A 26,414-nucleotide genomic window follows, 5' to 3' on the forward strand; every position below is an offset into this window, starting at 1 on the left:
TATTGTTTCAGAAAAGGAAATAAAAAACCCCAAACCAGTATCATTACCCCTTTGTGACACAAATAGGAGGTACTTGTTTCCAGCAATCTGGAGCTCATACTGCATATATTTCTCCTTTTAGTTCCTCTGCCTCCAGGCATAAGAGTTTTATGTTTCACAGCTTAATTTTTAAACAGATTTTATGTAAGAAAGCTGATTTTTTAAAAAAGCATACAAAAAGGCTTGTGTTATTGACTAGAGAAATAAAGAAGCCTTTATACTATTTTAAGTAGCAATTTTATAGCTTACATAAAGCAAATAACATTGGATAAGTTGAATCGAATCCAATTTCCTAATTCTTCCTCTGTTTCCCTTTCACTAGGATGGGACTAATCAGCATAACTCTTTCTACCCTCATGCCATGCAAAACCCAAGATCCGAGGTCACAAATTATGTTAAAATGAGGGAAATGTTGATTTTCAGATTCCAGACGAGTGTGCTGAAAATATGCAAAGGAAATCTGGCTGCTGTAACAATAGCAATGACTATTTTCTTATTTCAGGTAGTGTAGAAACAATTAATAAGAAATTCCTCATAATGTGCATGTAAAGTAATTTAAGAACAGCTATCAAATTATGTTCTTTGGGATAACCTCTTGCTTTTGAACGTCCTTTGGTGTACATACTGATACTCTTTTGGTACATATGAAACATATATATTTCAGTTTTACACAGTGATAGATACTTTTCTTAAGTAACACAAATAGTGAAAGTGTCTCAACAAGCATAATTCCTTTGCCAATAAAGTAAATACCAATGAAAGGATATGAGAAAAATCCACTTTTCAGGAAGATAAGTTACTTGAATAACCGGTAAAAGAAAACTCGTATGTATTGGCTGTGATGCTTTTTGCAGATCAGCATGACATTCACCATAAAAAGTAACAGATTGTTAAAATAAATTAATCTATCAATGTTTAAAACCTGTATTCTTCATCTTTCGATCATATATTAAAATGAGATTTATATATACATAAATGAAAATAAAATGCAGCTTGATTTGGAAACAAGACATTGCAACTGTTATTTAGCATCCTCAATTTAAAATCAATATTGATTTCCATGGTATTTCAATTTACCTGTCTCCATTTCGAATACGCCTAAACTGTGTACTTAACAGACACATCAAAGTTGGCCCTAGTCGGCTCCCTGGAATTAAGTCTTCTACCATTAGAGCTGGAAATAGATCTATGTTCAGTGGGGAACCATACAACCTATAAATAGAAAACCACAAATTTTTAATATTAAATATTTTACATTTACAAAATAACCAGCATATGGTAAAACTAAGGGCAAGAAATATGAACAACGCACAGTAAAAATGACAGTGATAATGTCCTACCTCTTTTGTGAACAACCTGTGGGTGTATACTCAAGAAATCCAGCAATGTAGGTTGGATATGAGTAACATCACAAGTGTCTACAAGTCCACCCCACAATTTCCTTTCTCCTAGTAGCTTTCTTTTGATTTCTTGGAACTGTTTCTTTGTCAACAGCTTCTCTTTCCCGACAGTCTGTTGACTTTTTATTTTACTGTAGCTGAGACTAATTGCCTGTCTCTGATTTTGTGTATATAAGCTAAAGATGGCAGGTAGCTGAAGACTTATTTTCAAACACTAAAACTAATGACCAACAGGTTACTGGTAGTGAAGGATGTTCACATGAAAGTACAGTGAACAATATTCCCATTTGGTTTACTGTACAGAGTAGATGGAACTAAACATGTAAATACTGGCATGAGACTGGCATTAATATGATCTAACATCAAAATAACATCCATATTCAACAGCATCTATAAAACACACATTTTAAATTAATAATTTCCTGAACACATATAGTGTATATTAATTTCTTATTGTTCACAGAGATGTAGAAGTGAAGAAATGATCTGCATGTGGGAATTTCCCACATCTATTTTCTGGTACAGATGGAAGTTTTTTAAAAAAACCCTTTATCCCTCTTTTAATAAATATTTTCCTCTAGAAAAGACATTTAGCTACTATTTTTGCATGCACATTTAGATAATTTTCTTCACCTCAGGCTCACCTGCTAAGTTTCTCCCTGATTTCAGGATTCTTAATTTCATTTTTCAGATCTTCAAAAGTCTGAGCTGAAGAAAGATTACAGTAAACTCTAAAATCATGGTAGGGAGGAATTCCATGATCTCTGCCTCTCTGAATATTCATAGCTGCCAGATCTAAAGCCACAGTACGTGCCATGGAGAAGAGTCTTTCTGTTAATTCTGTATTGAGTAATTGTGATGGGACACGCATCTTACCAGCAACACCAAACAATCCCCTTAGAAGTGGATCAATGCCTCCTTCATTTACAATCCGAAATGGAGAGAAGAATGCCTTATGAAGAGGTAGATGGCCTTGTGGAATAGGTTCAAAGTTTTCATCCAGTCGATACAGAAAAGGATTAATGAGTGTGTGACCAAACCTAAAAGCGGCAGTTGCAAACTCATTAGTTATGCCAGAATTAACACTGGGATCATAACCCTTATATTCGCCAAGCATCTTCATGCCTACCTCTCCAAAGATCTTAGGTAGCCAGTGGCTAAATGTTATGTGTTGCATTTCTGCACCAACAATTTTGCGTGTTTCATGATATATTGTGTCACCATCCCAGTGTGGATTGAGTTTCAGTAGCTCTGTGGCAATTCTGTTGTGTTCTCTAAACCACAATGTGTGGATGCTGGTAAGACCCAGCTGTTCGTTAGAACGCTGATCACCAGCTAAAAAGCAGGGAATTGGGCTCTCATTTTCATCTCTCATACATTCAGTTGGTGGGCCAGTAGCAAATGGAAGAAGGGACTTTCCAGATCTCTGTACAATGCCCTGTCTCAGAAGACCCCTTTGACTCGCCAAGTCTCTGATTTCCAGTGCTTCATGGTCCGAACTGCCATACACGTTGGACGCATCGATATACGAAGTCAGCTGGTTGATCTGTTCTCGTGGGTACACAGAATTCATCAGGAGAGATGTCATGCCACTTCCACAGACTGGACTGGAGCGTACAAAAAACATGCAACGTGCACCATTTCGAACTCTGGGATCATTTGGTGGTATCATGATTGAAAAGCATGGAGGATCATTTGTACAAACTGAACTGCAATGCTGGCCATCTGAAAATCTGGCCTCACTTAGGGCGGCCACGGTGAGGTCAAGATCATGGTCAAGAAACTGACCCCACTGCATTAGCATGTGAGTGTACTGGTCATCAGGAGTTATTGTTTCCGTTCCGATCAGAGTAGTTGAAACCAAGCGAGGCATTGGGAGTGGGTAGCCATTAGAGAGCCTCTTGGGTTCAATTCCCCGAGGCAAATTAAATCCATTTTCATAGACTGACTTTAACAGACGTTCAAAGGCTGTCAGAGAAGCACCCCACATGGGATGCTGAAGGTTGTTGCATGTTCCATCATGTGTCCTGTACTTCTGGTGGAAGCACATATCTGAGCAGTTGTTCACTCGTCGATGGGCTGTACAGCCTGAGAGATTAGCTATCAGATTCAGGTACTGTGGGGATACAAGATCATTATAGTGATAACCTGAAACCAGAAGAGAGACAGAGAAAAAATCAAAGAATTTATAGACTCAGTGTCCCCACAGATCACAAATTTATTTGAAATGTTATTTTATTATTTTGCATTTCCCATCAGATTTAATATCCCTGTTGTTTAAAAAGAACAATAATAACCACATACATGTACTAGACCATTAGGTCATTTGAGCACCAACCACTATTAGGTCAGGAGGGAACTTCATAAAATTCCAATTCAAGTACAATTTTTACAAAATGTTCACAAAAAGAGCTCGTTACTTCTTTGTCACTTAAGAAACAATCTTTTCAGAAATAAAAGCCTCTTATTACGGTGAATAGGAAATTTTCCCCATGTTAGTAAAAGCATTTTCAAAGCTGTCAGTAACATTTACAGGAATTTCAACTTTATCATTTAAGACTTGATAATTCACTTAATATTATTATTTTGGGCTTTTTATTACAGTGAAAGTTTCAGAATTTTAAGGAAAAAATAGTAATTAAAAAAAAAGAAAAACCCACAAAAGAAAATAACCACGGGCAATGTAACTAGGCAATCTCCAGGACCAGTTTCTAAAGAGAACTGGTGCTCATGTAACACTTGGCACAGGTTTCCTCTGCAATCCACATCATTCATCTCTGGGACTACAATACTTATTGCTTTCCTGCATTTTTTCTCAGTTGATAGAAAAATAATATATACCAAATATATACTGTAATTCATTAGAATTATGTTTTTATAACTTCTAACTAATCTCTAACTTCTAACTGATCTCTGCTGTGGTACGACAGCTTATGGAAGGATTGAAAACCGTAATGCCTCCTAGTACTGTGTTGGGTGACTGCAAATAGCAGAATAGCCAGGTTGTGCCTTGTCCATGCTGCCTATTAAGAGACACTCTAAAAGTGATCTTTTTCCTAGAAACATTTGGGCTTCATTTCGGGGGGGGGGGGGGGGGGGTGAAAAATTCATTAGTTTCAGCTCTAGATTGAAATTTTTGATGCTGTGAAAGACATCCCTACCGTATCTATCCATTTGCAATAGGAGCAGGCTTCCTTCAGAAAAGCTTTAGTTTGTACTCCTGGACTGAATGTTGCCCTGGACCACATTTTCGCTTAATTTGAAAAGAATCTACACTGTTCAAGATCATACCACAACTCACACCAAAGCACAGTAAGTGGGGACAACTGGGAGATTCACTTCAAATGGGCCCTGCTGACCCAAGACATAGACACACCTGGAATGATTAATGGATATACAGTGTGGATGACTGAGGTTCCAGGATCCAGGAAAGAGCCCAGAAGTTGACTATTTGTCAATGCAGTTGTACTAACTAGGAGTCATCATACACAATGGTTCTTGATCTGGAAAGCTTGCAGTCAAGAATAAAATTGAACAAGCAGAATAAAGGCAGAAGATAAAAAGGCATCGTGTGAGCGTAAAGTGGTCCTGTGTTCCCACTATGATCTAATAACTCAAGAATATGAACTGAATGCAGTTTTTGCAAGAAGTTGGTGCAGGCTAATTGCACACAGTTGGCAAATGTTCCTTTTAGTCCAGAGCTCAGTCCCAGCGTGCCTGCAAAGACTCTGACCTTCATCTACATTCAGCAATATAAATGTGTGCTAGACACATTGGCTCTCTGCCAATTTCTACAATGCAGGGCAATTTCAAACAAACCACCTACAACCCCTCTTTGTCTTTCCCTTCAAAGGGACTGGATTGCTCAGAGCTGTTTAGCTGGGACAGGACCTGTGCTCAGTCAGGGGATCTGTTTTCTCAGCCTCAGGCTACATGTCATCTGCATGGTTTACAAGTCAAAGCAAAGATATCAGAGAACCTAGTGCTTGCATTAGACAAAACTAATCTGTTCTTGTAGACATACATAAATTATTTTATGGAATGCTACAGACCAGGAAAAAGAAAAATAAACCACAGATCAAACCCAGTAAATGCCATTGAGTAATGCAGCAAAACACACTCATATTATACATATTATAATGTGCTGGCTACTAAGGCATTTTAATTCTGAAACTACACCCAGAAAACATATCTTCTTTATAATAACACTCCATTTAAAATCATGTTCATTCATCATGGTGTTCTTTCCTTATGATCATTATTCATGCAGTCTTTACACAAATATTTGTGGTTGTCCTGGTTGCCATCCACATTTCTGAAATCAAGTTGTTAGCAAATCTCAACCATGAATGTTTTGCGTGGAATGGCCTTCATTCATTACCAATTTAAAACAAAACATTCAGCTTCTCTAGAAGTTCAGGTGGGATGCAATGCTTAATCTATGGATTAGATTGGATGGCTTTCTGAGCAGAGTGGAGGCTGCCATAAAGGACAGTCTCAGACCCTTAACTACCCCTTGCACTGCAGGCACAAACTCTGGCTCTGCTTTCCAAAAGGGTGGGCGATGAGCATTTCTAGTGCTTAGAAGCTAGCTAGCTCAATTCACATAATACTAGCTATATTTTCTTCAAACTGCTAGGAAGTTGTTTCATAGAGTCATAGAAACTGATTGGAAGGGACCTCTCACCCAGACCAAGCTCCAGACTAAAGCAAGGCTGTCTCCAGCACTGGATCAGCTCAGCTGTATCCCTGTCCAGCAGGCCTTGAAACCTTTAAGGACTGAGAATCCTCAGCCTTTTTGAATAAGTTGTTCCATTGCTGCACTGGCCTCCTGGTGAGAAACTGTTGCCTAGCATCCAGTCTGAACCTCCTTAGCAGCAATTTGTGGCCATTCCCCTTGTTACAGAGTCTGGCTTTGCAGAGGAAAATTTGGCTTCAAGGTCTTTCCTTAGGATATTCCAAGATTTTACATTTAAAAAGGTCTCTGAATGGGAAATGGTCAAGTTTCCCAGTTGATCCCAGTACAGAAGTACTAACTAACAAACACCTTTAATTGAAATTTGATTATTTGAAATAAAACTGAATAAAGACAAATATAAGTATTAAAATCTGAGTTAAAGTTATTTAAATGAAAAAATATTTATTTCACTATTGAAGTTTCCCCAAAAAGACAGGTTTTTCATGGATTTTGTAAGGCTGAGAAGGAAGCTCTGGTTGTGAACAGAATTCCCAGTACCACAGAAAGTTGCCTGATTTTGTGTTCATTAATTTGTATTTTTATGCCTTAATGCCAATGCTTGGTAAACTTTAGGTGATTGAATTGCACTTTTATAAATATTATTGAAAAGTAGTCGAGCAATTCTCACACACCAGATTTCATATATTCCTAGTATTATATCCAATATGCTTACGTATTCATCTAATCAGTGAACTAAATTAAATCAGGTTGCCCTTATAAAACACAAGCCTTCAAAGAATTTTGAACAAGATTTTGTGGTAAACTATTAATCACAAATTATTTACTCAGCTCGAATAATGAGGAACAAGCTTCTTTTACTAGCAAATGTTACAGTACTCTAGAAAGCTTGCAGTCTTTGTTCTTATAAATACTTGCCTAGTTCACAGTGAGAGTTAAAAATTTTGGAAGTTGCAATAAATACTCAATTATAAACATCAAAAAGAATATAATAAGTAAAAATATTTCCTCTAGATTTTCCGTGTAGTTTTTGGCTATGTCTCAAGTCTCAAGAGCTCTCCTAAAACTCTATTCCAAATGCTTCAGCCTTGTTTCTCAAGCCTATCCACGCACATATCTACACACATTAGTTGTATATGCTCCAGCTGGACTTACATGAATTTGACCTTGGACTTTTCTACTAAAAGGTAAAAATATTAAACCTCACATTTTTTTGCTATTTATAAAAATCAGCAAAACCTGTATTTCTCATTACATCAGGTAATTTCTTGATAAAGGAAACAGCTTAGTTTGACACGTACTTTAAGAATGAGTGGCAAATATTATTTTTAATACTATTGTGGTAGATGCAGAAATCTTGGTTTGTAAAGCATATAAATCCTTCTTGTTACATCATCTTTTCTCCTTCCCAAGGTACACTGCCACTAAATGGTTTTACTTAAAGAAACAGGAAGAAAATACCGATTATTTTTAATAACAGAAAAGTCTGTTCTGCTATGAAACAATGGTCCTAATGAATTAACAGACAGGGAATCAACAAACAGGACACATTATGCACTTCCATTATACTAAATTTGACCAGTAGAAGAATCTGAACACGAATTTTTCCCTATGTGAATGCTCCAACCCTGGAGGTGTTCAAGGCCAGGCTGGACAGAGCCTTGGGTGACATAGTTTAGAGTGTGGTGTCCCTGCTCATGGCAGAGGGGTTGGAACTAGATGATCTTAAGGTCCTTTCCAACCGTAACTATTCTATGATTCTATGAAAATAAAAAAAACACTACTCAGAGTGCTCAAACAAACTGAGTTACACCATAATGCAGTAGTTTGCAAACCAAGGACTGAATTGGGAAAACACATATATTTGGTAAAGTTTTGCAAATCCAAATACACCACTGATTTCAGTGTTATGGTTCTGCAATTGTGACCCAGACTTGGAAAACAGTGTAATGACTTAAGAAGGTTTCAACACAGAAATATACACTTCAACACAGAAAAATAACAAGAAAGTACTGACTTGTTCCATTCAGGTCAACCATTAGACCATCTTGTACATGATCTTGAATAAGCTGTAACGTCCTTTCAAATATTTCCCCGGCTCTTGCTTGCTCAACAGTGTATGGATCCCTTGGGTATCGAAATAAGGCTAGCAAATCATTTGGAGAACGAGGACGACTGATGGATATTTTGAAAAAAAATAGTAAGTAAGTGTATGCAGAAGTTACAAAATAACAATGCTAAATAAATCGTGTAAATGTTCAGCAACAGGATTAGTACATACCTTGATTACTCATCTCAAAATGGAATGCAAACAAAAAAAATTTAATAAAATAATAAAACATTAAACATTTAGTAGCAATTAAACATATAGTAGCCTTTTAATAAAGATTATCTCGTCAGAAAAACTGCTGCAGTGAATAGAAGTCTCAACAGGAGTGTTGAGCAATCCTTACATATTAAACTGTTACTATTCCCAGAACTAACCAGATGTTAACAATGCCATTAAAATAATAAAATGGCTTCTTGCTTAATAAATCTTCCACTACTTCTAGTATATACAAAATTTATTTCGACTTCTCAACATAAAAAAAAGAGAAGGGGTTACCTGTCAAACAGATGTGTACGTGTTGAATTTATTGCTCTGTCAACAGTTGCAATTGCTTCCACAATCGATGTTTGCACAAAAGGATCTCCATTTCGGCTGACATTAGGGACTACAGAAAAAGGAATCCACATGTTATTGCAAAAATGGCCACACACAAAAAAAGATAATTCTATAAAACAGAGTCTAGACACAACATCATTTCAGTTGTACAAAATAAACTCCTGTTCCTTAACCATTAGCTCGTCCAAATATAAAATTCTTATCCATTTTGGAATTCTATTAAAGAATATCACAGTAGATAAAGATTTATAACATTTATAACAAAAAAATTATAACAGAGGTTAACAAGGTTGCAACAGGTTGTAAGTCAGCTTGTTCATAATTCTAAACCAACATGAAGATAAGTACATACAATGTTTAACTGCCCATTAATTAGTCTGAGAATTTCAAGTAGAAATTACCAAAGAAAAATTATTTATTAAGGGGTTTTTCTTGTGTGGTGTGTTATCAGCTTTCAGGCATTGATATCAAGAGCCTGACCTATATCCACTGAAATCAATGCAAGTATTCCCTTTGAAATCATTGCTTTCAATTAGTACTGAATTCGATGGAAGAATTTAAAGGGTTTACAGAAACATGTTACAAGTGGAAAACACTGACAGACTTAGTTTGCCTTTTAGAACACATGTATCACACAAATTCGAAGAGATTTCTCACATTTGAAGAGATTTCACACACAAAAAAAAACCCTGCAACCCCCAAATTTAAAAAAAAACGCAGAATTTTATATATTCCTAAACAGCTACAGTAAATTAACATTGCTCTTCTCCTGAGCTTAGTCTAGTAAGCAACACACATTAAAGGGCTATAAATGTTTTATTTATTTTGATCACTACTTTGTTTTCGACTTCAAAATTATCTAGCTTTTTAATACTACATTTAAAATCACATGCTTAAAAGCTATTTAGTGACTCTGTGTACTGGAAATTCACTAATGCATAGCCCCATTCATCTGCTTTTTTTATGCAGTACTCAGTTGATGCTGGATGTTTGTGCAACCTATCTAGGGCTACTAACCCTCCTTTTAGTCTAAATCAAGAACTACCAGATCCAGGGGCAACAGCTAACAATTTTCAGAGTCTGTTTAGATTGGAGAAGCCACAAAGGAAGAAGGGTAAAGTATGGAAGAAGTCCAAAGCAAATACACTGGAATAAAATCAGCAGATGTACAAAATCAGCTGACATAAAAAATGTTGTTTGCAATCTTTTCATTACTTCCTTTTTTTTTTCTTCCTGGGCAATATTTCATCATTCCTTCATAACCAGCAGCTTAGGCTGCGTCTATATGAGTTTCAGAGTCTAGACCTGGGTAATCAAACTTAACCACCCATACCGTCAAATAAAACAGCTCCTGGCACGGTACAGCTGTATCTGAAGCCGCTTTCTCTCTCCTGAGGCCAGCTGTCTTGGTCTGCTGACAACATACTCCCACAATCCAAAACCAGCTGACACTTTCCACAGTGCCTAAAGTGGTAGTGCCTGATGCATCCTAATTACCCTCTTTCCTCTTTGCTTGTTGTTTCACAGCAACATTACAGAAACTATCAGGTAAGCTATTTATTTTAAGGAGAAATACTGTTTACAGGTTTGCTACTCAGTTCTTTCAGACAAGGCTTGTGCCATGAACCATCACAACACTGCAGCTCTGCAGACTGTAAAATCTGGTGGCTAGTTACCTTCCCTACTGCTGTCCATAGTAGGTGTAATCTCAGTGTTCATTTTAGATACGTTTTGCAGAGCTATCATTCTGATTAATGGTACACCTGATTGGAATCATAAACCTTGGTCATAGAATCACAGAACTGTAAGGGTTAGAAAGGACCTTAAGATCATCTAGTTCCAAACCCCCTGCAGGGACTCCTTTCACTAGACCAAGTTGCTCAAAGCCCCATCCAATCTGGCCTTAGACACCGTGAATGCTCCAAGAATGGAGCATTCACAACTTCCTTGGGCAACCAGTTCCATTTCCTCACCACTCTCACACTAAATTTCTTCCTTATATGCAACCTAAATCTCCCCTCCTTAAATTTGAACCCATTACCCCTTGGTCCTATCACTACAGTCCCCAATGAAAAATGGTCAGATGTTAACTATACTGTACCTGATTTTTGTTTAGACTATTTGCTGACAGAACTTCTCTTTTTAAACTAATAAATATTAAAAGTTAAAGCTCCCTGCAAATCTTCACATGATTTTGCAGGGTGGGGCAGGGGTTGAAAAATGGCAATTTTTTGTAGAGCAGTGAAAATGGAATCCATACATATCCCATCTTACACTTAATCCAGACACTTTTACAAAACAATAGAAAAGGACAGAAGGAAAAGACATTAAAAAAAATCTTAAAATATTATCAAACATGTGAGTAAAACCTGCCCCCCAGCTTCTACACGCTTGTCTTTATTCCACCTCAATTTTAGGAAAACATTTTTATGCATTAAAAACATTCATAACATTAACTTTGTTTAAAAGAAATGTTGACATGCAAGTTTCTAGGCATTTCTGGCTAATGCCATTATTGATACTACCCAGACAGCAAGTGTCCAGTACTTAAAATCTGTCCTTGCTCCTCTGAGAGCTTCATCTTTACAGCAATCACAGGGAACAGTTTCTGATATCCCACTAGTTTCAAGGAGAAACATCATTTACAGTTTCAGACTCTGTCATATTTTCTACTGAAAGAAAACAACAACAACAAAAATTACACAGTTTCCTTATGAAAATGAGCCTGAAAAATCAACAGTTTGACTCAGTAAGTCAGAAAAGCATTAGGGTAAATTCTTAGCATCTTTGGTTGTTTTAATACAAATTATTACATATTAATGATTAGTAACTATTATTTCAAATAATTTTAACAAGCTGATATATTCTCCTTTTCTTTCTGTTTTCTCCTTTAGATTCTTACAATCATTATGAGTTTCCTGACTTCTTTCATAATGGTTGCAGCCTAATTTCAACCAAGTACAGTATGTGCCCCTTTAAAGATAACTCAAAACCTTTTGTCAAGTTATCCCTAAAGGTTAGGTGTGTATTCAACTAGCAAATTCTAATAGGTCCAAATAATAATTCAAGAAGAAAGTAGTATGACTAACTGGAGCCCAAAGCATTGTCTGTTTTGAAGCTTAACTCATAGAGACATTTTGGCTGACGTATTCCCATCTTACGTCTGTGCAGATAGTAGTCTGAATTAAATGAAGAAAAAATAATTAAAAAAAAATTAAAAAAAAAAGAGGAGTATGGGAGAAAAATTGAATCATGAATAAAAGAAAGACTTCAATATTTTATTAACTATTTTGCATCTTACAAATTAAGCAATCAGAATGAAACTAATAATCTAACCCATACCTCTGATTCATACACCTTACCATTAACAGTAAGCACCATACTAACAGAGGAGTATCCTATGGTATTCCGGGCAACGCATTCATATCGCCCTTCATCAGCTGTTCCAACATCACGAATGGTAAGAAATCCCTCTGGACTAACATGAAATTTTCCACTCTCAGTTACCTGTACTCCATCCTGCAGCAGAGCACAATGTCTAGTTATTCTAAACACTCTGTTTTCAAACCTGAATTTTTGCAATCTTTTTGTCTTTTATTTTTTACAAGGGTTTTTCTACATTTCTCTTTTGTATGCCAAGATAATAATCAAATAGATTTAGAGAAACTTATATAAAAAACTCACTGTTAACAGGAGTTACGTGTACTTCTAAATTGTAAACTATATTTATTCATTTTTAAAAGCATTAATTACTGTAAATCAAAGTATTTTAGCAGTTATAGGTCCTCACCACATAAAATTTAAGACCCCAAAAATAAGATAGCACCTCTTGAGAACATTTATACATATCAATTCTTCATTTACTATGCATTTAGAACTATTTATGGTACAGTAAAATACATTTTGTAGTGCTCACTAATTGAAGATAAAATAATCAGGAAGATCAATATCAGCAACCCATTAATTCACCATTATCTCTGCTAATAACTCTAATAGTTTGATATAACAATTATTGCACCAATGCAAATCAAAAGCCACATATAGGTTACCAAAGAGTAACTAAAATATATCCTAGGTAAAGTGTCAACCTAATAGTGTAAAAGGGCTCAGCAATACAGTATTTTTATCGCTTTTTATCTATGATACAGTTGAAAGTGCAAAAGTATTGATAGGATATTCACACAGAACTGTCACTAGAATACAGTTATGTACTTTATGTAAGCCTTTTAAGGCTTACATTATGAATTTTAGCTTGTCTATATAATGACTTGCATAACCATATACACACACACACACATATATATATATAAAAAATTCAAGTTTGGTATCTATATAATTGTGTTAAAGAAGATTTGCTGATCAAACATCAGGTAATGTTTTCAGACACGAGAGCAAGCAATAGTTTGACAGTGTGCACTTTAAACAGCTAGTTATGAAAAGATGGAAAGGCCATCGCCTTTCTGCAACAACTGAACAAATGCCTAGTACCTTATTCCATGTAATTACTGGTTCCGGCTCTCCTTGAGCACTGCACGGGATCTGCACATTTGTGCCCACCTCCACTGTCATGTCACTGGGAATGCTGGCAAATACAGGAGTCACTAAAAAAAAAAAAAAGATACATTGACAAGGTATGAAATACAACTTGTTCAGAAGATGATCTAAAAAGAGGTAAGCACTGTTTATTTTTTTTCAGTTACCCAACATTCCTCAGTCTGTAATCTTACTCTGTCTGCAAGTTTGTAGTTGCTTATAAGTTTGTCTTAGAGATAAAATTCTTTATACCTGAAGTCTGCTTTAGGGTGATTTTTAACTATTAAACTTCAAACAAAACCAGCCAAAACATTTTTTGCCAGAACCATTTAAGTTCCACAATCTAAAAGCTCTAAAAAAATCTGAACAAAGTCACCAGAATGAATATCCAATCAACTTCTGTAACTTTTTTAATTTTTTAAGCATGAACAACAGAGATTTCTTAGATGATAAAAGCAAAACTTTCTGCAAGTCACTCAACTGCAATTCCCCCAGCCCAATTTGCTGAGATGCTAAGACTTCACAGAGTTCCTATCGTCCTGACAATAAGCCCTAGGCATTAACATGTCAGAAAAATCACCTCTGATTTTAAGGACGCAGTTACTAGTGTGAAGAAAATTAATGCATTTTTTAATCCTTCAAATCCAGATTGACATACAGCACTCAAATATCATCATAGAATCTTGTATGTGCTTCTCATGAAGACATTAAGATTTGTATTTCTGCTGTAACATCAGTATTTTGGCGGGGAGTGGGAGAGGGCTGTGCTTTTACAGGAAAGTATTTGGCCACACAGCGTACATTTATACTACCAACCAAATCTGGCCCTGGTGTTAAACTGTTTGTATGCAAATGGCTGTCAAGAACCAGAAATCATTTCAAATAAGGCATTCAGAGGCAGGTGTCCAACACTGGGAGGTAAGACAGTTTGGGCTCTGTGGATGTGAGCCATGTCATGCCAGCAAACAGACCTGGACCATTAATCTGTATTCATTAATACAGATTTAGCCACAGTGACCAGTGACTAGACATTCCTGAGATGAACAGTCCTTTTGTTAGAAGCCAAAAAGAAAAAAATTTTTCTCTTCTTGCACAACTGAAAATAGCATGGCAGTGAATGTATGCAGAGCTCCAATTTCAGGCTGCATATACAGCCTTCAATCTTGTATTTACTGTTCTTTGGTGACTGAATTTTGCAACCTGGGTCACACAAAAATAATTTTCTCAAATTCAGTGAAGTTTAACACAGATGCAAGGCTATAAAACTTTATAAAACTTAGTTTTGTTTTATGGAATTTTAGTCAACAACTTTTTATAGGTGAAAAAAAAAACAAACCAAGAAAACCCCACCAATTTTGACAAATCAGGCTCCTATTCTTAATTACAAAAAATCAATGGAATTTTTTTCTGACCAATCTCAGCTCAGGAAGACGTTTGAGCCCCTTTCACTAAAATAATGTTTAAATGAGGTCACCAACAAGAAATGCTTTGAATTAAATGTTTAATCCCCCTGAATTTAGTTAAACACCAAATTACTTAACTAAATTAAACGTATTAATATGATTCTAATTAATCCTAGAAGTAGCTTACTTAGAATTTACTTAAAGAAAAGCACAAGATAAATGAAGCGGGTTGAGTTGTTTTTCTTTTGTGTCTTCTGATTTTAAGTATAGGGAATGACTTTTGATTGTGAAGGTCATTCTGCTGTTGTAAAATAAAGTGGTTTGTTTCTGGACATCAAAAAAATATGAGACTAACACTATTTATTCAACAGCACAGAGTCTTACAAGACACTAGTCTTTTTACAAAACAAAATATTTTCCCAAGCATAAGAATAGTGTCATCCTCAAAGCAAACCTCCATTCCTTACAAAAAGGAGTAAAACAGTTAAACCTCTTTTAGAGAAGACAGACTGTTCTAAAAGAATGATACTCTGTACAAATATTGATAAGCACCCATAAATGTTATTTATTAAAAAATACGTGGAAGCTAAAAATAGTATGCTCAGAAATAACAACGAGAAAGTTTATTAAACGACAAAAGATATAGCCTCATTCTAACAAGCTTTTATCAATAAAAGTCCATGTTTGGTTGTAAGCTTATGTGGTTTCCAAGTGACTTTGAATAAAGTCTATCAGGGCACACTGTCCCACATGCTCAATTTCTAAAAACTAATAAGACACCTTAAAATTCAAAACCAGCAACTTGGAATCACTGTAAAAATGCAGTAGAAGTCCTGAAGAAAAATCCAAGCACTATTCAAGATCTGTTTCAAAAGCTTTTTTATTTCTGAACGAAGATAAACTATATTATTATACTTTTTTATTTCTTTTTATATTACTTTTTTTTTTATTTTCCCCAGCAGCAGCTGTACACGGAGATCATACCTCTAGGCTGTACAGTCAGGTATACGACAATTCGTTGAGACCCAATAATGTTGACAGCTTGGCATTCATACTGTCCCTGGTCATGCAGAGCAACTCTGGAAATCCTTAGGGTTCCAGAGGATAGGACTAAGTGTCTTCTGTCAACAGACAACTGGCCTCCTGAAACACAAAGCAACAGCAGTGCAGAACAAAGTACCTTCGAGTTACAAAAAGGGAAATCCAGAAGATTTTGTATTTGATAAAGCATTGGAAAAAATCGGAATATCTTAAAAAAAAGTTTGAAACCTTTACTTCTCAGAAGATAAAGATAAACAAACAAAGCAAACAAAACATACATATGCACACAATCATAATCCTTTTTTTTTTATTTGTGGTAGAATCATGATCTTTTTTTTTTTTTTACTTGTGGTAGAAATAAATATTTTCATTTAAGGATCATGATAAAGTATCCAAAAGCAAAGGCATCATAAGAACACTAGTAGGTATTACTGTTCATTTCATATCATTGCCATGTGTGTAAGACACAATTCACCATATCTGCCTAAGCCATATGTAGAATCCATAAAAAAATACATATAGTCCTGAAAAAATGGAATATCATAAAAATTAAATAAAGGCACATCAGTGTCTGTACCCTATTCTTCCTTCTGGACAGTTCATTTGAGCGGAGCAATCTTTTTAAGAGGAAGAAATGGTGACACTATCAGCATCAAAATGATCAAATGTTTGTTAAAAATCTGCTTTATCTACCACAATTTAGAATTTCCTAAGAGTTGTTTTGCCTGCTAGAAAATCATTTGATTCAACTGGGTTATTTACTTACTGGTAAAACACCCACTACATTATTTCTTCCCACTGGATATTGCTTAATGCCCTTACCACCACAACCTGATAAAACTATCAGCAGAGTGTACCCCAGTGCTTCTGTCAATGTGCATTAAGTGACAGAAATGCAGTTATACTGATGCCGGTTACAGGTTGGGCTGTTCCTGTTTCTGAACAAAGCACATCTCACCTAATTTCAAACCTCCAGTTAGTGACAGTCATCTCTATTTCTTCTGCAGTAAACCAGCCGCAATAGGTACTGCTACATGTGATTTGTCTCATATTTCTTAAACATTATTAGGAATCTATTATGGAGACATATATTTTAATGACTTTTCTTTAATGAATAATGAAAAATGCTTGGGCAGCTAGCTTCTGTGGGACACCTTTCCCTTTCTAGCTAAAGCAGAAAGAGATAAGCCCTGTTTCCTTCAGAGACTGAAACATCTAACAAAATATATGGATCTAAACAAATACAAATTTTATTAGTTTAAAAGTGAAAATGGATCATGTTTACCTCCTTTAGTCCACGCAATAACAGGCTGGGGATAACCTTGTGCTTCACAAGGGAAGTCAACAGTCTGTCCCTCAATCACTGTTTTGTCTTGAGGAGTGACAGTAAACTGAGGTAGAGCTAAAGAAGAGAAAATAAACTTGTTAAAGAAAAAAAACAAAAACAAAAAACAAAACACAAAACAAACCCAAACTACAAAATGCGTAACTCTCTGAAATTATGAAATTATTCCTATGTGACTTGAATAGTTCATATCAGTAGGAAAAGAGATGCTAATGGGACTCTTATATTGCGACCAATATAGGGCATACAGTTAAGGTAGCCACCAGTGTAATAGGAACATCTCACAACCTGGCCCTTGTGCCAGTGAAGACCTCTGGGATCTACTGCCATAGATCCAAAATAAGAGGTATGATAAGACTTGTAGAATCAAACACAGATTGGATTAAAAATGCTGCCTTCTCCTTCTCTCAAACAACCCTAGGCTAAATTGTGAAGAAAATGCAATGTAGTCAAAACCATCCTGAGCTCTTTGCTTTCTTCTTTACACAAAAGGAAAGCACTGAGTACAAGTGTGGGCCAATTACTGCAGTAACATCACAGCATTATCAGTGTGAGATGAAATTTGTTCAGCTCTCAAAACACAGTCATCCAATTGGTGGATAATAAATAAACAAACCACAAGGACAAGTTGTTCTATATAGCTTTAAAAAATTGAACTCATTAACAAAGTATTTGCAACCTAAAGTGTTTGCCAGTTAGGGATCTTAACATGAGAACAGAAACAAATTTAAAGTTTACTCAAAATATTTTGCAAATGCAAGTTCCAGCATGAAAACATTTGAAAGAAAAATATTCTCCATATATATATATGAGGCTTTTGATATATTGTTCTTGAATATTTTATATTCATATTATTGACAATACCAAAATTATTGCAATCACAGTAAGTTAGAGTACTTTGACTTTTGTTTTGCAGAAAAGCTATGCTAACACCTCAGTTGGCAGAATGATAATTTCCATGAAACACAGCAAAAAATGTTTCCACACTCACTGAAGTGTCTGTAAAAGAAGGCAGCACAGATCTACACTAAAAACTCCATTTCTAGTACTCCAGGCACAAATTCTAATCTCTAGGATTGTTGCCTGTTACAGAAAAATGTAATCCCCCGTAAATTTGTCACTGCATGTTTATTCCTACCAGCAAACAGAACATAATAAGAAATAAACATTTCAAAACACCAGTGATTGTTAACTTCTGAGGATAATCAATGAAACTTAACTTTCAGATAATTAGTATATAATATCCTACTTGGAGTGAAATATATAGCAACTTTTCTACAGATTACACCATTTTATAATTTAAACAAAAAAATCTCATGGTTTTAGTCCAGCTCTGACAATACAGAAAAACAGACAAAACCACACAATTCAAAGTAATATACTGTTCCTAACATGTCACTCCTAGTTTAAAGTTACTCACCTTGGACTATGATGTATGCAGTTGCATGGATATTATCTATGCTGTTCGTTGCAAAACAGGTATACTCGCCGCTGTCCTCCTGCTTCACATTTTGTATGTAAAGTCCTCCTGATGGGGTTATGGTGATGCGAGGGTCAATTGGTAAAGGGGTTCTGTCACCTTTGGTCCAGGTAATTCGTGGCTGAGGGTGCCCGGTTGCGCTGCACTCCAAAGTAACACTCTCTCCAACCAGCACTTCGGTGTTTTGCGGCTGAATCACAAAACTTGGCCGGGCTGTGAGAAAAGAGCAGTGCCTAAATACGACTTTCGGCTCACGTAGGTAATTTATCTGGATGCTGCAATAGCCTGGCAAATCTAGAAGTTTTTAATAGTTCTGTTCCGGCATACTTCTAATCTTAGTGCAAAGTCTGCCTCACTTTAAACCTAATCTAGCTGCAGACATTTAGAAATATCAATAGATAAGAAATATAAGCTCTGATGTTTCTTTCCTTGACTGCCATTAAACCAGTTTCAAACATTTCCTTTTCATTTGCTGAACTTCATAAAGGTCTCTTCAGAGGCACAGACACTGAGACCCAGAAAACAAACAGGCTAAAATTTGCCATAAATGAATGAAAACACAGACCTGATTAAGCTACATTTTAGTATCTTTTTCCAACTACACGTGTGCTTTGCAGTGACATTTTAAGTTTACTTGATGCTGAATGTCAAAACAAAATTTTCTCACAGCAAAATTTGGAATTTAAAAACATTACCTCCTGGACAGGCATTTAGTGCTTGCAAACACAAAAGCCCAGGCAATACCAAGATGTAGGCTAATAAGCTACTTCATAAGGATGGCTGCACAGCATGTGTCAAAGCTTCCATGAGTGGCCTGTATGGAAGCTTGTGGTTTGCAGGTATGCATAGAGAACATTATTATACTGAACAATGTTGTAATGCAACAGCCTCTTTTCTTAACCCTTAGACAAAGAGCCTTCAAGACTATCATCAGAATTGTACACATAATGCATATTATGCATACATGCATAATAAACATATTAACTGGTTGATTTTTGTTCTGGGGATATGACTTTATGATATAGTTCTTAGGATGCCCAAGCACAAAAATCTACTTGTCAAGAACATACAAGAGCCAAAGCATCTTATTTTTATCAATCTTATTTCCAACCCTAACTATTCTATGATTCTATCAAAACAATTCTCTACCTGAATGAAAAATTTAGATTTTATGTTCTTTACCTGGTGACTCAAAGTATCGAAGAGTAACTTCCTGAGTTTTCACTTCTCCAGCCACATTTTTTGCCATGCACTGGTAAATGCCTTGGTCTGTTTCTTTAGTATTCTGAATCATCAATGTGCCATCATCTAGCAAGTTTAGACGGGAATCCTCTTTCATACTGAGCTCATTACTGTGAGGAAAAGAATCTGCTGGAGTTAAACCTTTAAATCACAAACATAGAAAACTGCCAAATAATGAAATCCAAAATATATTACCCAAAATAATTGGGGGGGGGGGGGCACGCAAGGAGTTTTACTATGTTAAGTAAAATAACAGAACTTTTCGCTTTCTCCTAAAGAGAAGAGGAAAACCAAAAACCAACCAATTTTGCCTCTGCAAGCATTACATCTTCAAAATGAAAAACCAAAATACTTTTATGAGTAAAAGCTTACAGGAAAAAAGTTCTAACTGGCAAATCAGTTTAAAATGTTTCCACTTGAAGTGTATCATGGAAGTTCAAGACTCAAGATACTTTCTACTAGGAGAGGGGTTACTTGCAAGAAGACCATCTTCGTGCCAACCTCTGTCGCGATTGCTCAAGGAGCACTAATGAACCTGATTATAATTTGTAGTGGCTTGAAATGGAAGTTAAGATCAGATCTTCAGGCTATGTTATGGATGCATTTCTGTGACATTAACTAAGAACAGTTAGGGGTTATTATTAACGGAATTGTTCCTCACTCCATCCCTCACTACATCATGAAAAAAGCACAGATGAGGGATGAGATCTCATGCCCAATGTACAAAACCCAGCCTGCTGATCTATTCAACATACTGCTCAACAGGTCAATGGCTTTTGACTGAAACCTTGCCATGTTCAACTACCTTGCAAAGAGCTTTGCTCTCATTCATGCAGCCAGGAAACAAGCCAGAGTCAATAATCCCACACCCCAAGCTCAAATTTCTTCTTAAAACTCTTTCATATGTGTACTCTGAATAAGTTTTCTTTGTTTATTATAAAAAGTACATGAGCCAAAGAAAATTTTAATGAAATAATTATATCATACAAGTTCAAGGCTCTGTTCTTGACATACTCCATAAATGCTTGCTGCACGTGGGGTTGTCACTCCCATCAGCAGAAAACTACAGAACCAGGACTCTGTTGTTCCATTTCATCAGCATCTAACAAACTAAAATGGTTCATTTGCTAATATAAAACATAAGGGAATTTGTTTTTCAGGTCCGGTTCTTCATTTGTATAAGAGCATTATTAAGCCAGTCTGCTTCAGTTTGTGGTAAGCTCACAGTTCATGTGTCTATCATAAATTCACATCAGTATAAGGGGGGTGATGTGCTGGTACGTAGCTACTTCAGCCATACAGTGTCCAGTAGTGCTGAAGGGAGCTAGGCAGAACTTGAGCAGCCACTCTGCAGCAGGCTGGCCCTTGGACTGCTGAAAGACACAGGTCCTTCATAGGCTCTTCCCTCAATTCCCTAAGTAGTTAGGAGAAGCAATGGAGCAAGTTGCCCAGGGAACTTGTGCTACCTCCATCCTTTAAGCTCCAACTGGACAAAGCAATCTGGTATGATCCTGCTTTAAGCGGAAGGCTGCAGAGACCTCCCGAGATGCCCTCCAACCTGAATTAACCTACAATCCTATGATGTAAGTACTTGTCTGCCCACCATGTATCAGTCTGGGGAACCTGGAAACTGGTATATCTATCTCTGCTCTCCTGGAATGGAGCTATACCTCAAAGGAAAGCTGCCTCTGCGGAGCTGAGGCTCAAGGAAGACCTTCTCTGAAACCTAACTTATCCAGCTGGAATAATTTTAAAAACAGGTTTTGCTTTGCCTCAAAATGTATGCAAATGATAACTAACCCACAAATTGCATGTGCAACATATCCATATTGGATTGTCTGGTACTTACACATAAATCGTTAGTTTTACACATGAGCAACTTCGTAGGTGCAACTACAGCTGAGAATCTTCTCAGTAGTATTATAGTCATAAATGAGTATTTTCTAAAGTTATCAGCTCTTAAGCGTTTAGAATTACTTAAAACAGATGTGGGCCATTATTACTTCATATACTATTTTTAATTATGTTTCTGCTGTAACTATTCCATATATGAGCACATAATGTGTGTGGACATGCACCCAGAAATATACAGACACCCAGACATGCACACTTAAATCAGGTTTCTCTCTTCTTCTTTTAAACTTACTTGTTTCGAAGCCAGATAATTTCTGGTTTAGGATTGCCTTCAGCTCTGCAAGTGAAATACACTGTATTCCCTGAGGTAACATCCACATCCTGAGGCTCTGATGTAATTCTTGGCCTCTCTGTATCAACAATAAAACTTGTAAGGAACTCTCACTTGTTTTAAACTACTAAGAAATGGTAAATAAAAAATTTCTTTTACACCTTGTAGAAAAATTTTTGTCATAAATGTTTTAACCAAAAATATTTATATGCTTAATTAGGATTAAACAAACTTTTCCCTATGCAAAAGTGACTGTAGGCTTTCTGCCCTTCTCCATTGTTCCTTAAGACCTTTTAGCAGACTGGAAATGGATTGTACAAATTTGTATCAGGTTCTAAAGTAGCTGTTTTATTTATTTGAACAGAGACTCAATTTGCTTATGAAGGAAAAACTTTAAAGCAATGAGCACAAGTGCCATTTAAAATAACTTCCTCTAGATAAGTATCAGAGCCTAACCTGCCTCCTACAGAATAATTTGTCCAGCTTGTTTCCTGCAGTTTCCATATTAGGCTCCTTAGATGTGCAGAGCTGGTAGGATGCCAGGAGACTTATTCTTGCACTAAATCCCCTTTTTACTATCTTTTTTAAGAACCTTGTAGGCACTTACAGTCATAATTCTCATGATCAGTTATATCCAAAACATAACCAATAGGACAATTTATTTATTTTATGTCTCGGCCTAATCACATGGCTGGGCAGACAAATGCCCACAGCTTGATAAGAAATCTGCATTTTGATTTCAGAAGAGAAGAGGTTTGGGGCTAAGCCCCAGGGTGACCATGGGGCCATGCCTTTACACCACCAAGCTGAAGGAATATAGATGAACAAAAGGATTTAAATAGAAGTGCTTATCCACTAATCCTTTGCTGACAGTGCAGGGCACTCCTTATAGGTATACCTGAGTAAAAAAGAAATCCAGTGGCCTAACCCTGAATCCAATAATATCAACATGATTTTTAACAGTAAGATCTGTGAAATCAGAAGCAATTCTGTACAGTTTCTTTCTTCCCTTTCCTGTGTACAGAAGGGAAGAAAGAATGCTAAACAACATTAATGTTTAGCAACCAAAGACCCTAGTTGTCAATCCTTTTATGATCAAAACTGAAATATAAAAACGAAAAATAAAGTCTCTGGATAATCACATTTAGTTCCTCAAGGACAAACTTCAAACACGGCTATATTTGTTTCATTAAAGATAGGCTGAGGAGTAGAAGCAATCAGTCAGCCAGAAGCAGACAAAACCAGAGAAACAGTAAAGGAAGATTTCTGGAAATAACCAATATTGATAAGTGTTATCAAAGAGAACAGAACAGTAAGCAAACAAACAAAAACATACAGATTAGGTACATTTAGCACATTAAAGAAGCCATCAGGAAGTGGCAAACCCACCACAGTTAAGTTCTTCTGGTGTAATTGTGGCCACTGATCTTCCCTGGATTCTTCGTGGGTACTCACAGGTAGCTGCTGCTTGAGCATTACCCGACTCTGCATATGTCTTCAACAGCTCTGCCAGCCACAGGATTTCACAGTCACAGTGAAGAGCATTTGAATCCAAACGCCTGCATAAATCATGAAGCAGGCATAGCACCTGTCAGCAAGCTTTAAACTATTTTGCTAGGATCAGGATCGTTCCTTTATATGCAGTTTTAACTTAAAATATTTATATGCTTAATCAGGATTAAATGGACTTTATATGTGGATACAACAGGCAATACAGAATACAGGTAACAGTCACCTGCTTATATCCATTCTGGTAGTCTTTATTACAAAAATCCATGTTATTTTTACTGCATGTGTAGGACTAAGTTCAACCTAGCAAGCATCTAGACAACTTTTCTTTTTTAACGCAAACATTCAGTGAATAAATCAGGGTTTATTTAGATGTTATACAAACTTTGCTTAAGTAAGGAACTTACTTATACCAATCTCCCCAAATTACTTTCTCTTTAATACTTATTATTGTATTAGCTTCACTGCTAACCTGACATTTTTACAACTTCCCATTTTGCTGATCAGGCAACTGAGAAAGACTCACACTTTTACTTAAGTATTAAGCTCTTACTGAATTCAGTAGGCCACTAACTTCATAAGAACCCCTACATATTGCAGATAACAGGAACTCGTAAATTCTCTTGACTTTCTTTCCAGTAGTGAAGGGCCCCATTACTCCTTGGAGAACTGCACTTTCTGGTTGAAGTGGCCCCATATAAACGTGGGAGTTTAACCCCATTAAGTACAGAAATCTATACCATTAAATGTATCTATATATAAATTGGAAATAAAATTGTACAGCAAAGCAACCTCACTTTGGTGTATCTTTGAAGATAGTGAACTTTTTTATCATTTTGTCTTGCCTAGATATTATTTCTTCCCTCTTCTTCTGTGAAAACCAGGCAAGAACAAGCAAAACTATCTTAGAAGTTACCATACAAATGTCTCTCATTATATGAGATGTTACTGGTAGAATTTAAATCTGTAACACAAAAATCATGATGTGACCTTTAAGGGTGAGCTGTTTTAGGTCAGAGAATATAAGGTCAGTCTAGTCCACTGCCCTCTTCCACTAATAGTCACTACCAAAATTCACTTTTACCTAGAAATTATATGAAGAAGCATCCCTTTCTGTTCACTTGAACCCCACAAGAACTGAAGGAGGTATGACTGAAGAAGCAGCTACAACTGGAAGACGCATACCTCATCAAAATTTACTTTATTCTGCCTTTATCCCACAGTTAAAGGTATGGTCCTACAATGTAGGACAAATGTCCTACATCAGCAGGACCACCGTGTGGCTACATCCCTTGCGATCTCTTTTCCCAGTAGAGCGCTGTGTCTTCCTCCACAGCAAGCCCTCAGCAGTCCTACCAGAAAGCAGGGTATGAATGCATGACTACCTTTCTCAAAACAGCAGTCTCAGATAATTTAAGTAATGTTTACCCTAATCAGTGTAGATCCAAAATGTGGGATAGAAAACCCTCTGAAGGTCACCTTACTATGGTACTTTTGCTGAGTTCAAGTTTTCAAATGTGACTGAGAAGCCTCGAATTTTCCAAGTTAATGGCATTTCAAGAAGAAATGGCTTTTGGAGTTGCTTTTGAAAGTAACACTTATATTCTTAAACCATTGAGCACCTTTTCATAACCATGTTTTTTATCATCAGATATGGACAGGTATAGCAATTAAAAAAGAAAATACCAAAACAATCAAATATTTAAAGACATAATAGAAGGCTCACCCAGTATGAATTAGGCAACATGAGGGGAAAAAAAAACCAACCAAACAAACAAAAAAAAAAAACCAAAAAAATCCACCAACCAAAAAATCTAAAGAAGGATCCATATATATAAGTTCGTCTACAAAACAAGACCATATGAGTACAAGGAATTCCAAGATAGGAAACAGAAGGATTTAGTCAGTCACTAAAGAAAGTAGGATATGAACCAATGGTCTTAAATCTATGTACATAAAACAACTCGAGCACAGCTTAGGAAAAACTATTTAATATTTAAAACAATTGCACAATGAAAGGCATTTGTAACAAATATAAATATTGCAAGATGAGATATGGTGTAATTAATTATTTAAACTTTCTTTAGTTAACAATAATTAAATTTACTTACAGTCTCTTCATAGATTCTAAGTGACTAAATGTTCCAGGAATCAAATGAGCTATTCTGTTGTTATGCAAAAATCTGTTAAAAAGCACAGAAATATGCATGTAATGATTCAGATTTTGAGAAGTACTCACTTCGTTTACATTCTTCTGAAAGTTCTTTTAGAGAAAGTAATTTTATAAAATAAAAAAAAAAAAAAAAGAAGAAACTTGTTGAAAATTTTTCAGCAATTCATTTGCTGGTATTCTGTAAGTAGCCTCCAAGGCGTATTTTGGTGTGCCCATTTGGGGAAAAAGAGGCCATAAAAAGAAAAAGTAACCAAAAGGAAGGGAGTTCATAAGCATTCAAATGAGAAACTCAAAGAAAAAAAAAGAAAAAAGAAAGAAAAGTCATAATATAAATCTTTTACTTCTGCATTAATAACATTTATTTTAGGTGAAACACTGATCACAGTTCTTTTGGAAATCATTTTGCAATAGAAAAATATACCACAAGCAATACTCACTTCTTTATGCCTCTTAAGGTCAGCCTGACCAGTGTTCTTGGCAAAGACTATGTAGTTGTAGCGATAAAAAAATTAGACTAAAAATAATCTATGGGAATGACAAAATAAATAATTTCCAGTTTCAAACATCTGATTTAATTCAAACAAAGAAGTAAGCTGACTTCTGAATCTTACCCCAAGAAAAACAAACTTACAGCCTTTCAAGTTTTGGAAGGTGGGTAAAGGATTCGGGTTCCAATGTTTCTATTTGATTAAAGTGCAGATAC

The 26,414-nt window shown here is 36.0% G+C and overlaps 1 protein-coding gene across 1 annotated transcript in view; it reads right to left on the bottom strand.

Annotated features, from left to right (window-relative positions):
- LOC104412291 (peroxidasin homolog) overlaps nt 1-26,414 on the bottom strand; it is a gene marked incomplete at both ends in the record, with an annotated part of 27,845 nt that extends 1,431 nt beyond the window's left edge. The window contains 14 exons of the mRNA XM_010022958.1: nt 1,117-1,251; nt 2,084-3,587; nt 8,153-8,310; nt 8,741-8,849; nt 12,163-12,319; nt 13,289-13,401; nt 15,721-15,879; nt 17,063-17,179; nt 18,543-18,815; nt 19,785-19,954; nt 21,991-22,108; nt 23,419-23,588; nt 25,650-25,721; nt 26,343-26,414. Coding sequence (XP_010021260.1) covers nt 1,117-1,251; nt 2,084-3,587; nt 8,153-8,310; nt 8,741-8,849; nt 12,163-12,319; nt 13,289-13,401; nt 15,721-15,879; nt 17,063-17,179; nt 18,543-18,815; nt 19,785-19,954; nt 21,991-22,108; nt 23,419-23,588; nt 25,650-25,721; nt 26,343-26,414 — 3,327 coding nt within the window. The remainder of the gene's footprint in view (nt 1-1,116; nt 1,252-2,083; nt 3,588-8,152; nt 8,311-8,740; nt 8,850-12,162; nt 12,320-13,288; nt 13,402-15,720; nt 15,880-17,062; nt 17,180-18,542; nt 18,816-19,784; nt 19,955-21,990; nt 22,109-23,418; nt 23,589-25,649; nt 25,722-26,342) is intronic.

This window comes from Nestor notabilis, unplaced genomic scaffold, assembly GCF_000696875.1.
Source record: "Nestor notabilis isolate BGI_N333 unplaced genomic scaffold, ASM69687v1 scaffold33149, whole genome shotgun sequence".
NCBI lineage: Eukaryota > Metazoa > Chordata > Aves > Psittaciformes > Psittacidae > Nestor > Nestor notabilis.